The following is a 12,548-nucleotide window of genomic DNA, read 5'->3' as shown; positions in this document are numbered from 1 at the left end:
TTAACTCGGGCGATCCGCGCGGCGTGCGGATCCGGCCGCGGTAGCCCTCGAGCGGTCCGTGGCAAGACAGTGGGAATCTCGTTCGAATTAACCCGGGCGCAGCCACTGCCGAGATACGGGACAACCGGGCCGCAGGGCAGCACGACCAGCATAGATACGTAGCTGCTCGCAGGTTCATGTCAGGCTCCCCCACCGCCGACACCATCAAGGTAACTTGACTTGCGGGTCGGGGGCTCTGGTTTACTCGACTCCTGCGTGCCCCACAAACTATGTGGTCTGCACCCATTCAAGGTACTGTCCCGGCGTGGACACTTGGCAGTGCCTGCACGCCCAACTCACACAAGTCTGCTGCGCCCTTTAAGACAAGCATATGCTACTGGCAGGATCAACCAGGTAGGCCTCCTGTTCCGCCGCGGACGTCGCGCCCAGCTGAGGCGCGCGCCGTGGGGTTGCCGGTCCGCGGAGACCGCCCAGGCCCCCCGTGAGGAGGGCGGCGGTGTGGTGTCTCCCGGAGGCGCGCACTGCGTCGGTCACCACTTCTTCCGTTGCCCCTCAGCCGGTCGAAAGCATGTTACAGGGGATTGGCGCCCGTGGCCCGTTACGCAGCTGTTTGGTCGGTCGCCGGAGTACGCGACGCAAGCAGGGTTTGAGAAACGGAGTCTCCGGAGCGCGCCTTTGCGCCACCCGCGGCGTGCGGATCTCCTCGCCGAGCCCCGTGACGGGGCTCGAGGCGAGGCCGGCAGCGGGGGCCCTCAGGCGGTCCGTGGCAAGGCAACTAGGGCAGACGGTGCGTCTCGGTCTCGCTCGGCCGGGGTCGGCGGCGGAGGAGTGCGGAGGACAGGCCACCGAGGCCTCTCCGCACGTGGTCCCTCCGCGCCTGGTCGGGCCCGCAGGCTGCAAGCAGCGTCCACCGAAGCACACGAGGTGACGGCGGGGCCCTTGCAAGAGGCGGGCTACGAGTGCCTATCGGTCAGGGAAAAGCAGCGGGTTCCACGGCCCTTGCGGGCGGCATGGTTCCCGTGAGTGGCCACCGTGGCCGACGGCGGGCCCTGCATTCGGGCAGGCCTGCCGTCCGTGGTCCCAGCGTCCGCACGCTGGTCCTTACATCCGGTCTGGGAAAAGTTGGCGATACTCCCGGGAGAGAATTTCAAAGGAGGGGGCCAGGGCAGAGCCCAGATACTCGTGGGCTCCACGAGGACCTCCAGGGCGCCCGTCCGCCCGGCCGTGCCCGAGCGGAGGCCTCGCTCTTCCCATAAGCCCGCTGGGAAGAGGCCTCCGATTTCATGGTTCTCTCCCCCCTCGCGGGGAGGGGGGAGAGGGACCCACGGCCACCACCACCGGGCGCCCCGCTCGGGCACCCGGGCCGCCCCGAGACGGAGCCTCGCCCCGGGCTTCGCGACGGCCAAGCTCCATAGGTACGTTCTGGAACAAGTCGGCGCCTCGCCCGGGAGACTTTTTCACAGGAGGGAGGCAGGGACGAGCCACACGCCTCCTGGGCCACGGGGAGTGGACGGGGAGGTACAACGCGGAGATCCAGGGGGAGCGGGCCCGCGCCGCCACCCGAGACGGAGCCTCGCGCTGGGCATCGCGACGGCCAAGCTCCACAGGTACGGTCTGGAGCGAGTCGGCGTCTCGCCCGGGAGACTTTTTCAAAGGAGGGAGGCAGGCACGAGCCAGAGGCCTCCTGGGTTACGGGCAGGTGACAGGGAGGTACGACGCGGAGATCCAGGGCAAGGGACCCCTCGCGGCCCCGACACTGCCCCAGGACCAGGCCCCGGTTCCGGTCATGGTCTCTCTGGCTAGTGGCTACCCGCTGGCACCAGTGGCCACTTTCCCCCCACGCGAAATTTCACGCAGGGCAGAGGCCCTGAGCCCACAGCCTGCTGGGAGCTCTGGACTCTGAAGAAATCCTGGCTTTTTTTCCGAATCCTCCAGGATTTGGGGCCTCTCGCGGCGCCGACACTGCCCCAAGACCATGCCCCGGTTCCGGGCATGGTCTCTAGCTACCCGCTGGCACCAGTGGCCACTTTCCCCCCACGCGAAATTTCACGCAGGGGAGAGGCCAGAGCCCCAGACCTCACGGGGCCTGCAAACACAGTGCGATTTTCACACTTTTTCCCGGGTTTTTCGGCCGCAGTTTGCCCGGGCAGCCACCCAGGGACCCCGGGGGGGCACCACCGCGTGCGCACCCCCAGCCCGGATCCAACGAGCCCTCCGCCGGCGCCGGGCGACCCAGGGACAGGGAGATACCGGCCGTTTTGGCCCGAAAAGCCGAAAAACAGCAGATCGACAAGCTCATAATTTTTTTTTTTTTTTTTCGGCCGGGGGTCCTCCAGGGGGTCCCCGCGGACCTCTGGAGGCCATACAAACACTCAGCGCGATTTTTGAATATTTTTTTGAATTTCTTCAATTTTTTTTTGGAGAACCATGATTTTGGGGGTCTCCGCCGCCCCACCGCTACCCCCAGGAAGGTGCCTCTTCCTGGGCATGGTCCCTACCTACGAGATGGTACAAGTGGCCACTCTCCCCCCATGCGAAATTTCAAGCAGGGGAGAGGCCTGAAGCCCAGAGCTTCTTGGGAGCTCTGGACTCTGAAATATTTTCAGAGTTTTTTTGGAGAACCAGGATTTTGGGCGGTCCGTGTCGCCGTCTCGGCCCCAGGCAGGTGCCTCCGTGCTGGGCATAACTACCCGATGGCACGAGTCGGCCTTTCAGGCACCTCCAGGAAAATTCCTTGAGGCAGGAAGGCAGGGGCCCACCTCCTCCAGGGGATCCTGGACTTAGAAACATTTTCGAAAATGTTTTGAGAACCAGGATTTTGGGCGCTCCGTGGCCCATCGCTTCCCCCAGGAGGAGGCCTCTTCCTGGGCATGGTCCCTACCTACGAGATGGCACCAGTCGGCCCTTCTCCCTGGCTCTCCCTTCCACACAGGCCAGGGGCCAGGGAGCCCAGTCCCTCACGGCACAGTGCCGGGTGCACACTCGCCCGCTCTACCCGCCCCGGGAGCCACCGTCCCTGGGTAGGAGGTGGTCCATGGACCCCCGATGGGGACCAGGGACCGGGGACGGCGCCGCCTTGTGGACGCCGGCGGTATTGCGCCCCAAGACAACAGCCTTTTACAGGCTTGTGGATCTGCTCTTTTTTCAGCCGTTTTGAGCCCAGATTCCGGCTGTCGGACCCGCGGGGCGTCGGAACAGCGCCACGCACCCCGCAGGGGTGCGTGGCGCTGTTCCGACGCCTCGCGGCTCCGACAGCCCGCCAGTCCGACAGCCGTCCCTGGGAGGCCTCGACCCGGCCCAGGGAGCCTCAAAGCTGGGTACTCGCTCCAGTCCGGGGGACCCACGCCTCCGGGGGACACCCGGCTCTCCAGGCGGTCCCGTGGACCCACTCTTAAGCACCCCTCGGCGGGCGTTAAGTGAAGTGGCAGGCCGCGGCCAAAGCACCGCGTGGACCTGGTGGTACAAACGGCGACGAGCGCCCATGGGACTATTATGGACTTAGCGCGTTGGACCCGGCTCACCGGCCGGTCCCGCGGACCTACTCTTAAGCACCCCTCGATGGGCGATAAGTCGGGGGGTCCCGCGGCCTATGGACCGCAGGCACCTGGTGGTACAAGCGCTGCCGCAAGAGTTTTCATGCCCATTAGCAGGGTCTTATTTCCTCGCTGACGACTGTCTTCTTCACTCTACGGCTTGAGCCGATGTCATTTCTCTTGGCTAAAGGTTTCGCTTAGGTAGAGGACAGTGGGAATCTCGTTCGATTAACTCGGGCGATCCGCGCGGCGTGCGGATCCGGCCGCGGTAGCCCTCGAGCGGTCCGTGGCAAGACAGTGGGAATCTCGTTCGAATTAACCCGGGCGCAGCCACTGCCGAGATACGGGACAACCGGGCCGCAGGGCAGCACGACCAGCATAGATACGTAGCTGCTCGCAGGTTCATGTCAGGCTCCCCCACCGCCGACACCATCAAGGTAACTTGACTTGCGGGTCGGGGGCTCTGGTTTACTCGACTCCTGCGTGCCCCACAAACTATGTGGTCTGCACCCATTCAAGGTACTGTCCCGGCGTGGACACTTGGCAGTGCCTGCACGCCCAACTCACACAAGTCTGCTGCGCCCTTTAAGACAAGCATATGCTACTGGCAGGATCAACCAGGTAGGCCTCCTGTTCCGCCGCGGACGTCGCGCCCAGCTGAGGCGCGCGCCGTGGGGTTGCCGGTCCGCGGAGACCGCCCAGGCCCCCCGTGAGGAGGGCGGCGGTGTGGTGTCTCCCGGAGGCGCGCACTGCGTCGGTCACCACTTCTTCCGTTGCCCCTCAGCCGGTCGAAAGCATGTTACAGGGGATTGGCGCCCGTGGCCCGTTACGCAGCTGTTTGGTCGGTCGCCGGAGTACGCGACGCAAGCAGGGTTTGAGAAACGGAGTCTCCGGAGCGCGCCTTTGCGCCACCCGCGGCGTGCGGATCTCCTCGCCGAGCCCCGTGACGGGGCTCGAGGCGAGGCCGGCAGCGGGGGCCCTCAGGCGGTCCGTGGCAAGGCAACTAGGGCAGACGGTGCGTCTCGGTCTCGCTCGGCCGGGGTCGGCGGCGGAGGAGTGCGGAGGACAGGCCACCGAGGCCTCTCCGCACGTGGTCCCTCCGCGCCTGGTCGGGCCCGCAGGCTGCAAGCAGCGTCCACCGAAGCACACGAGGTGACGGCGGGGCCCTTGCAAGAGGCGGGCTACGAGTGCCTATCGGTCAGGGAAAAGCAGCGGGTTCCACGGCCCTTGCGGGCGGCATGGTTCCCGTGAGTGGCCACCGTGGCCGACGGCGGGCCCTGCATTCGGGCAGGCCTGCCGTCCGTGGTCCCAGCGTCCGCACGCTGGTCCTTACATCCGGTCTGGGAAAAGTTGGCGATACTCCCGGGAGAGAATTTCAAAGGAGGGGGCCAGGGCAGAGCCCAGATACTCGTGGGCTCCACGAGGACCTCCAGGGCGCCCGTCCGCCCGGCCGTGCCCGAGCGGAGGCCTCGCTCTTCCCATAAGCCCGCTGGGAAGAGGCCTCCGATTTCATGGTTCTCTCCCCCCTCGCGGGGAGGGGGGAGAGGGACCCACGGCCACCACCACCGGGCGCCCCGCTCGGGCACCCGGGCCGCCCCGAGACGGAGCCTCGCCCCGGGCTTCGCGACGGCCAAGCTCCATAGGTACGTTCTGGAACAAGTCGGCGCCTCGCCCGGGAGACTTTTTCACAGGAGGGAGGCAGGGACGAGCCACACGCCTCCTGGGCCACGGGGAGTGGACGGGGAGGTACAACGCGGAGATCCAGGGGGAGCGGGCCCGCGCCGCCACCCGAGACGGAGCCTCGCGCTGGGCATCGCGACGGCCAAGCTCCACAGGTACGGTCTGGAGCGAGTCGGCGTCTCGCCCGGGAGACTTTTTCAAAGGAGGGAGGCAGGCACGAGCCAGAGGCCTCCTGGGTTACGGGCAGGTGACAGGGAGGTACGACGCGGAGATCCAGGGCAAGGGACCCCTCGCGGCCCCGACACTGCCCCAGGACCAGGCCCCGGTTCCGGTCATGGTCTCTCTGGCTAGTGGCTACCCGCTGGCACCAGTGGCCACTTTCCCCCCACGCGAAATTTCACGCAGGGCAGAGGCCCTGAGCCCACAGCCTGCTGGGAGCTCTGGACTCTGAAGAAATCCTGGCTTTTTTTCCGAATCCTCCAGGATTTGGGGCCTCTCGCGGCGCCGACACTGCCCCAAGACCATGCCCCGGTTCCGGGCATGGTCTCTAGCTACCCGCTGGCACCAGTGGCCACTTTCCCCCCACGCGAAATTTCACGCAGGGGAGAGGCCAGAGCCCCAGACCTCACGGGGCCTGCAAACACAGTGCGATTTTCACACTTTTTCCCGGGTTTTTCGGCCGCAGTTTGCCCGGGCAGCCACCCAGGGACCCCGGGGGGGCACCACCGCGTGCGCACCCCCAGCCCGGATCCAACGAGCCCTCCGCCGGCGCCGGGCGACCCAGGGACAGGGAGATACCGGCCGTTTTGGCCCGAAAAGCCGAAAAACAGCAGATCGACAAGCTCATAATTTTTTTATTTTTTTTTCGGCCGGGGGTCCTCCAGGGGGTCCCCGCGGACCTCTGGAGGCCATACAAACACTCAGCGCGATTTTTGAATATTTTTTTGAATTTCTTCAAATTTTTTTTGGAGAACCATGATTTTGGGGGTCTCCGCCGCCCCACCGCTACCCCCAGGAAGGTGCCTCTTCCTGGGCATGGTCCCTACCTACGAGATGGTACAAGTGGCCACTCTCCCCCCATGCGAAATTTCAAGCAGGGGAGAGGCCTGAAGCCCAGAGCTTCTTGGGAGCTCTGGACTCTGAAATATTTTCAGAGTTTTTTTGGAGAACCAGGATTTTGGGCGGTCCGTGTCGCCGTCTCGGCCCCAGGCAGGTGCCTCCGTGCTGGGCATAACTACCCGATGGCACGAGTCGGCCTTTCAGGCACCTCCAGGAAAATTCCTTGAGGCAGGAAGGCAGGGGCCCACCTCCTCCAGGGGATCCTGGACTTAGAAACATTTTCGAAAATGTTTTGAGAACCAGGATTTTGGGCGCTCCGTGGCCCATCGCTTCCCCCAGGAGGAGGCCTCTTCCTGGGCATGGTCCCTACCTACGAGATGGCACCAGTCGGCCCTTCTCCCTGGCTCTCCCTTCCACACAGGCCAGGGGCCAGGGAGCCCAGTCCCTCACGGCACAGTGCCGGGTGCACACTCGCCCGCTCTACCCGCCCCGGGAGCCACCGTCCCTGGGTAGGAGGTGGTCCATGGACCCCCGATGGGGACCAGGGACCGGGGACGGCGCCGCCTTGTGGACGCCGGCGGTATTGCGCCCCAAGACAACAGCCTTTTACAGGCTTGTGGATCTGCTCTTTTTTCAGCCGTTTTGAGCCCAGATTCCGGCTGTCGGACCCGCGGGGCGTCGGAACAGCGCCACGCACCCGCTCAAGACAAGACTTCCCGTTACAGGTTCACCTGCTGGGCTAAATACTTTGTTGTTTGATGGTGCTCCATACCCAAAATACCCAATCTACAAGCTTTACAAGCTCACTACAAGCTTGCAACGCGTCACAGCCTGACGCGTTGTGAGCTTGCAGATCTGCTACACTATTTTTGGTGCACGATACCGATGTGCAACCAAGAATAGCTGCAAGAAGCATTACCATCCCTACAGCCAGGGAAAACAACTCTTATTATTGGCTCGTACAAGTGAGACTAATTTCTGTCAAGGACTCTTGTCCAGAGTGACTTGAGGAGTAGGTTAGGGTCCAGAGACTTGCTCCAAGGAATTTCCCCAGGATACATGGTGGGGGTGTGGACTGAACCCTGGGGCCCGTCTGCTGCCAGACACTTTGTGTAACATACTGCAGACAGTGTCCATGTTTACTACTCAACCTGTTTGCTCCCTCTGCGCACACGTCATTCTCAAGATCACTAATCCTGTGTTATCCTCAAACAGATAAATGACATCATCAATGATGTCACTCCCCGGCAGTGGTGGAAAGTAACTAAGTACATTTACTTAGGTACTGTACTTAAGTTAAATGCTGAGGTAATTGTACTTTACTTGAGTATTTCCAATTTCCAATACTTTTACTTGTACTCCACTACATCTTAGAGGCAAATATTGTACTTTTACTCCACTACAATTATTTGAAAACTTTAGTTACTAGTTACTTTTCAGATATGAATTCCAAATGGCCCCTTTACAGGTCTGTAACTCTGAGAGTGTCCAGGTGGAACCAAGCGGACCTGGAAGGGTCCATTTGTACAGTCTCAGAGTTATGGGGGTCCTTGAAATTAAAATGTTTGAGAACCGCACTGCCCTGCACAATCCTGCACAGTAATCAGTGCTACTAAACATTTAACTACAGAATGAATGTGTGGCCCGAAAACAGATGCTTTGACACATGGGAGGGCATCAGAATGAGCCAAGCATGCAATAACAGAGGCAGAGCAGGCAACTCAGTTCAGTTCAGACTGGAGAGGATTTGGATTTTCTCAATGAAGAATATCAGCATGATAGTCTCCAGATACTCCAAGCCCCCAAACTCATGAATTAATGTCATGACAGTTGTGTGTGTGTGCGTGTGTGTGCGCCGGCGTGCGTGCGCACGTGCATGTACGTGCCTGCATGCGTGTGTGGTTTAGCTGTGCCTTCTGTCTTGTTACATATATTTTATCTCATACTTGCCAAATAGTGAATTAAGTGAAATTGAATTAAGTGAAATTATAATAGTTATACTCAGGGAGGAAATAAATGAATAAACAAACAAAAATAGTAGCGGTCAAACAACAGCAACGCAGTGAGGAAAACAGCTGTAGCAAAAACAACCACAGTGCTGGATCAAAACAATGGGATAGGGCTGTTTGTCAGAGGCCCTGGGATTGTTGGGAGCCCGAATTAGATTTAAAAGATTAGGAATTATTGCATTTGCTTGATGGTATTGTTGGTTCTCAAAGGGTCTTTCCCCTGTTGCAGTGAATGGTATATGCCAGGCATAGACACGTGGAGAGGAGTGGGAACACGACATGGATCTGACAATAACATGGCCAAGTTGGCAGCCACCTTAATGTACATATGTACAGTACTTTACGGCTCACGGTAGCCCACATTGTCCCTGCCGAGTTCGACTACAACTACTGAGGGATTGGCTTCATGCAATTCATAGTGCATGTCCTTGCAACTCCCTATCCAGTTAGTGGGACACCTTTAAAACATGCACGCACGCACGCACGCACACTCTCACACACACACACACACACACAGTTGTGCTGTGCTGTGAGTGCGAGTGTGACTCCCTGTGTTTGGAGGAGGGAAAGGCAAGAGAAGGATAGAAACCTGTTGTAAGCCTCTATGTAATGGTCTGTGCTCTGCCAGTCACTTAATAAAGTGACACACAGGAAAGCTCAGTTCAGTTAAGTTCAAAGCTGACCAGCTGCACTCACTGGGAACAGGCAGGCAGTGAGTTTGTGTGTGCAACGCCCCCTGTCGGCAGCATAAAGAAAACAGATGTAGATGATATAGCCTAATACTCTGTACAAACAGCGGTGCTGCTGCTAATGCAGTATACTTTGTCAAATATAGGCTGCTAAGGACATAATGTGCACCTCGTGGCAAGGTTGCAACTGGAAGGAGAAAAAAAAGTGTTCTCACAGATTACGTCGACCATGTGTTCTTCTGGTTTTTAACCGTTTTCTCTAACATTATTTGTAAACGACTGGACTATGATGATGATCCTCTCAAGCAAGCTGTCACTGTGTGTCCGTGTCGTGCGTTATTTGACTGTAGTAGTACTGTCCTTAGAATGCAGAATATCGCCATATAACCTAATGCATAGCGCACGTGTATGTTTGTGAAAACGGCAACGTCACCGACTATTATCGCCATAACGCGCGTCGCCGCCGCCGCTGTGAAACCAACGCACTGAACGCAGCAGCTGTAAGCAATGAGTAATTAACATCCTACTCCATCGCGTGTGGTTGTCGTGTAACCGAAAGAAAAAAACAACTGATTTACAGTGTTAGTTTGTAGATCAGTTGTTTTTTGAGGGGCAAGAACCATGGTATTACAGAATAGGCTTATTTCAGTGTAATTCAAGGGAGGAAACGCCGGAGTTCGAACATAAATCCAGTAGCCAATGAGATAATCCAGCAAGTGTCAGGTTTTTGGGGGAACTCTCCACATTGCGGCTGCATTACGCGCTGCTCTCTGGACCGCCACCCGATATATTATAACTCTATCTATGCTCTGGACGGTATTAACAGGAGGACATCTGGGCACCTCGATGTAAAATTGGCTATTCTGTCCAAAACCTTTTTTTTTAATATCTTATTTTTCAACATTTTGGACAAAATAGCCAATTTTACATCGCGGTGCCCAGATGTCCCTATAGTGCCCACCTATCCTGTATCCTTCTGGACACCTCTCCTCCGTCTCTCCTCTCCATTCCTCCTCTCCCCTCCCCTCTCTCTCTCTCTCTTTCTCCCCTCTCTCTCTTCCTCTCTCTCTCCGAAATAACAAACCAATCGCTCCCGCTTCGCCTCGCATCGGCAGCGGTGTGGTGGTGACATGGTGACGTGCTCACTTTCAAAGTTTGGGGACCATTACATCATAGTTTTAAAATAGCCCACGCAGCCCCGGCGGTTCGTAGAAATGACATTTTTACGCACAGTGACATCAGCTGCCAATCAAATGATGCGGTATAAACGATATCACAGCGGCGTTTAGGTTGTGGTTTTTGCGGGGAATTCATGCCTCCTCCTCCTCCTCCTCCATGCTACAAGTCATCTTGTTAAAAAAGCAGTTTTAAAAGCCAACTAGGTAACTTTGAGCCCATTTTTGATAAATATGCATATTTTAGCCCTCATTTATCAGCCACTATATTATTGTGCTGGTGTGTTTCCTTGCAGAAAGACATCCATCCACATTTGTTCCACTGTTTATGTTGACATTCATCCCTTGCAGGGACGCCTAAGTGCAATATAAAATTATGTTATGATATTAGCACTAGTATAACGGTGAGTGTCCTCCCCCTTTAATGTGGAGAAATCAAAATGTGAACACACACACACACACACACACACACACACACACACACACACACACACACTCCTCGGTGAGCCAATGCTTGCACCACCTAAAAGCTCCGCTGCACTTTTGAAAGCATTACATCACTGTCTAGTCGGATATATATATATATATATATATATATATATATATATATATATATATATATATATATATATATATATATATATATATATATATATATATAAATAAAATATGTGTAAACTCCTTGTCAACTAAAAACTGCATGTTTTGGGGGCTGATCAGCATTATTGGCAACAAATAGGGTACATTATGCTATATAGTCAATGATTTCAGTTTCCAAATACATGTTCATAAAGTAGTTATGGTAACTATAAAGCAAGATTATAATGATGTTTGTGGGGGCACCAGGGATGTGTATTAGATAGACTAGACCACTGGTTCTCAAAGTGGGGTCTGGGGACCCCCAGGGGTCCTTGGGGGGGTTCCAGGGGGTCCCCAGCAAAAGTAGTTAAGATAGCGTTACACTCATTTTAACCACTTTATCCATTTAGTTGCTGGCTTTTCAACAAAAAAAATATGCAGATCTACAAGCTCGCAGCACCGCACTTCGCACCGAACTGTGAGCTTGTACATCTGCTATTTTGTATTAAATGTTTGAAAAATGTAAAAGGAAAAAAAGTGACAATTTTCTATTAAAATAATAGAAAATATTACAAAATATATAAATATTCTTCTGGGGGTCCCTGGCACAAACCCTTTTCAGATGGGGAGGGGGGGGGGGGTCCTCGGTCAAATATATGTATCAATTTGGGGGTCCTCCGTGACTTGAAAATGTTTGAGAACCACTGAGATAGATAGACGGGATCCTACCTGCGATCACTGTGGGTGATCGTTGACCTCCCTCCGGCTTGATCCACATCTCCAGGGTAAAGTTCCCTCTGGGGATCTCCACGCCGGGCTTCAGCCGGAGCTGGTCTCCTCTGCCGGTGAAATACACGGCTTTCCCCCCGATGCCCCGACCCACCGGAGAGTTGATCTCCTCCGCCTGCTGCGACGAGGAGCGCCGCCGCTGCAGCCGGAGCACCCGTCGCTCCAGCCCGGGCAAGGAGCGCTTGCCCCGGGGCAGCCGTGTGGCACAGGACGCCCCCGGGATGGTGGTGGCTCTCGCCTGCAGATCCCTCATGCGCACCAGATCCCTCTTGGATCTGATCCCCGTCCTCCGGACCGTCCCGCACTCTGATCCAACACACAGGATGAGTATCACCAGGCAGGACACCCAGGGAGATGTCCAAAGTTTCATTGTCAAAGGAGAGGAAGATGGTAAAAAAAAAATCAAAAATCAAAAAATAATAATAATATAAAAACAAGGGAAAAAAAGAAAAGAAACAACTGGAATAACTCAGAAAATTAGTCGGTCCAGAAAAAATGTTCTCCTCTTTGAAATGTTATCCCGGAGATCTCTTCTCTCTTCTTTTTTTTACAGCCGCATGTTGTCAAAGCGTTAGAAAGTGTCTAAATAAACCCATAAAGCTATAGCTGTTATTCCCTCTTTATAATGCTAAGCCACGACCCCCTCTCTTAAGCAAAACTACTCTTCTGGAGACATTCAGAGGGGACACAAGGAATATTTGATTCATGTATGTGTTCCACGGTGCCTTTTCAATGGGTCCCATTTAGCCAAAGGGATGACTAATAAGTAATCAATCAAGAGGGGGGTCCGACGGATGCCCCCTCATCCTCTTTAGAACGGTATAGGAGTTAGACTCGCACAAATCCACAGTTGTCCGCCTTGAAGCGACTTGTCTGTCACACCTTTTGCTTGTTTCCTTTTATCCTGCCCGTAAAACAATATAAAAAAAAATAATCCCACATATTAAATTCCAAAGAAAAGTGAAAAGAAAGCGACCTCTCATTTTATTGCACCACACAACCCAGGAAAAAAGAGGACAATTAGACTAAAAAATG

General features: G+C 55.9%; 1 protein-coding gene across 1 annotated transcript in view; it reads right to left on the bottom strand.

Moving 5' to 3' along the window:
- Positions 1-12,124, bottom strand: part of pappaa (pregnancy-associated plasma protein A, pappalysin 1a) — a 189,150-nt gene extending 177,026 nt beyond the window's left edge. The window contains 1 exon segment of the mRNA XM_080418844.1: positions 11,454-12,124. Coding sequence (XP_080274970.1) covers positions 11,454-11,883 — 430 coding nt within the window. The 5' untranslated portion in view covers positions 11,884-12,124.
- Between the last annotated feature and the right edge of the window lie 424 nt (positions 12,125-12,548).

Source organism: Gymnoscopelus braueri (assembly GCF_963280865.1).
Source record: "Gymnoscopelus braueri genome assembly, chromosome: 22".
Taxonomy (NCBI): Eukaryota; Metazoa; Chordata; class Actinopteri; order Myctophiformes; family Myctophidae; genus Gymnoscopelus; species Gymnoscopelus braueri.
This window is presented reverse-complemented; position numbering and strand designations above follow the sequence as displayed.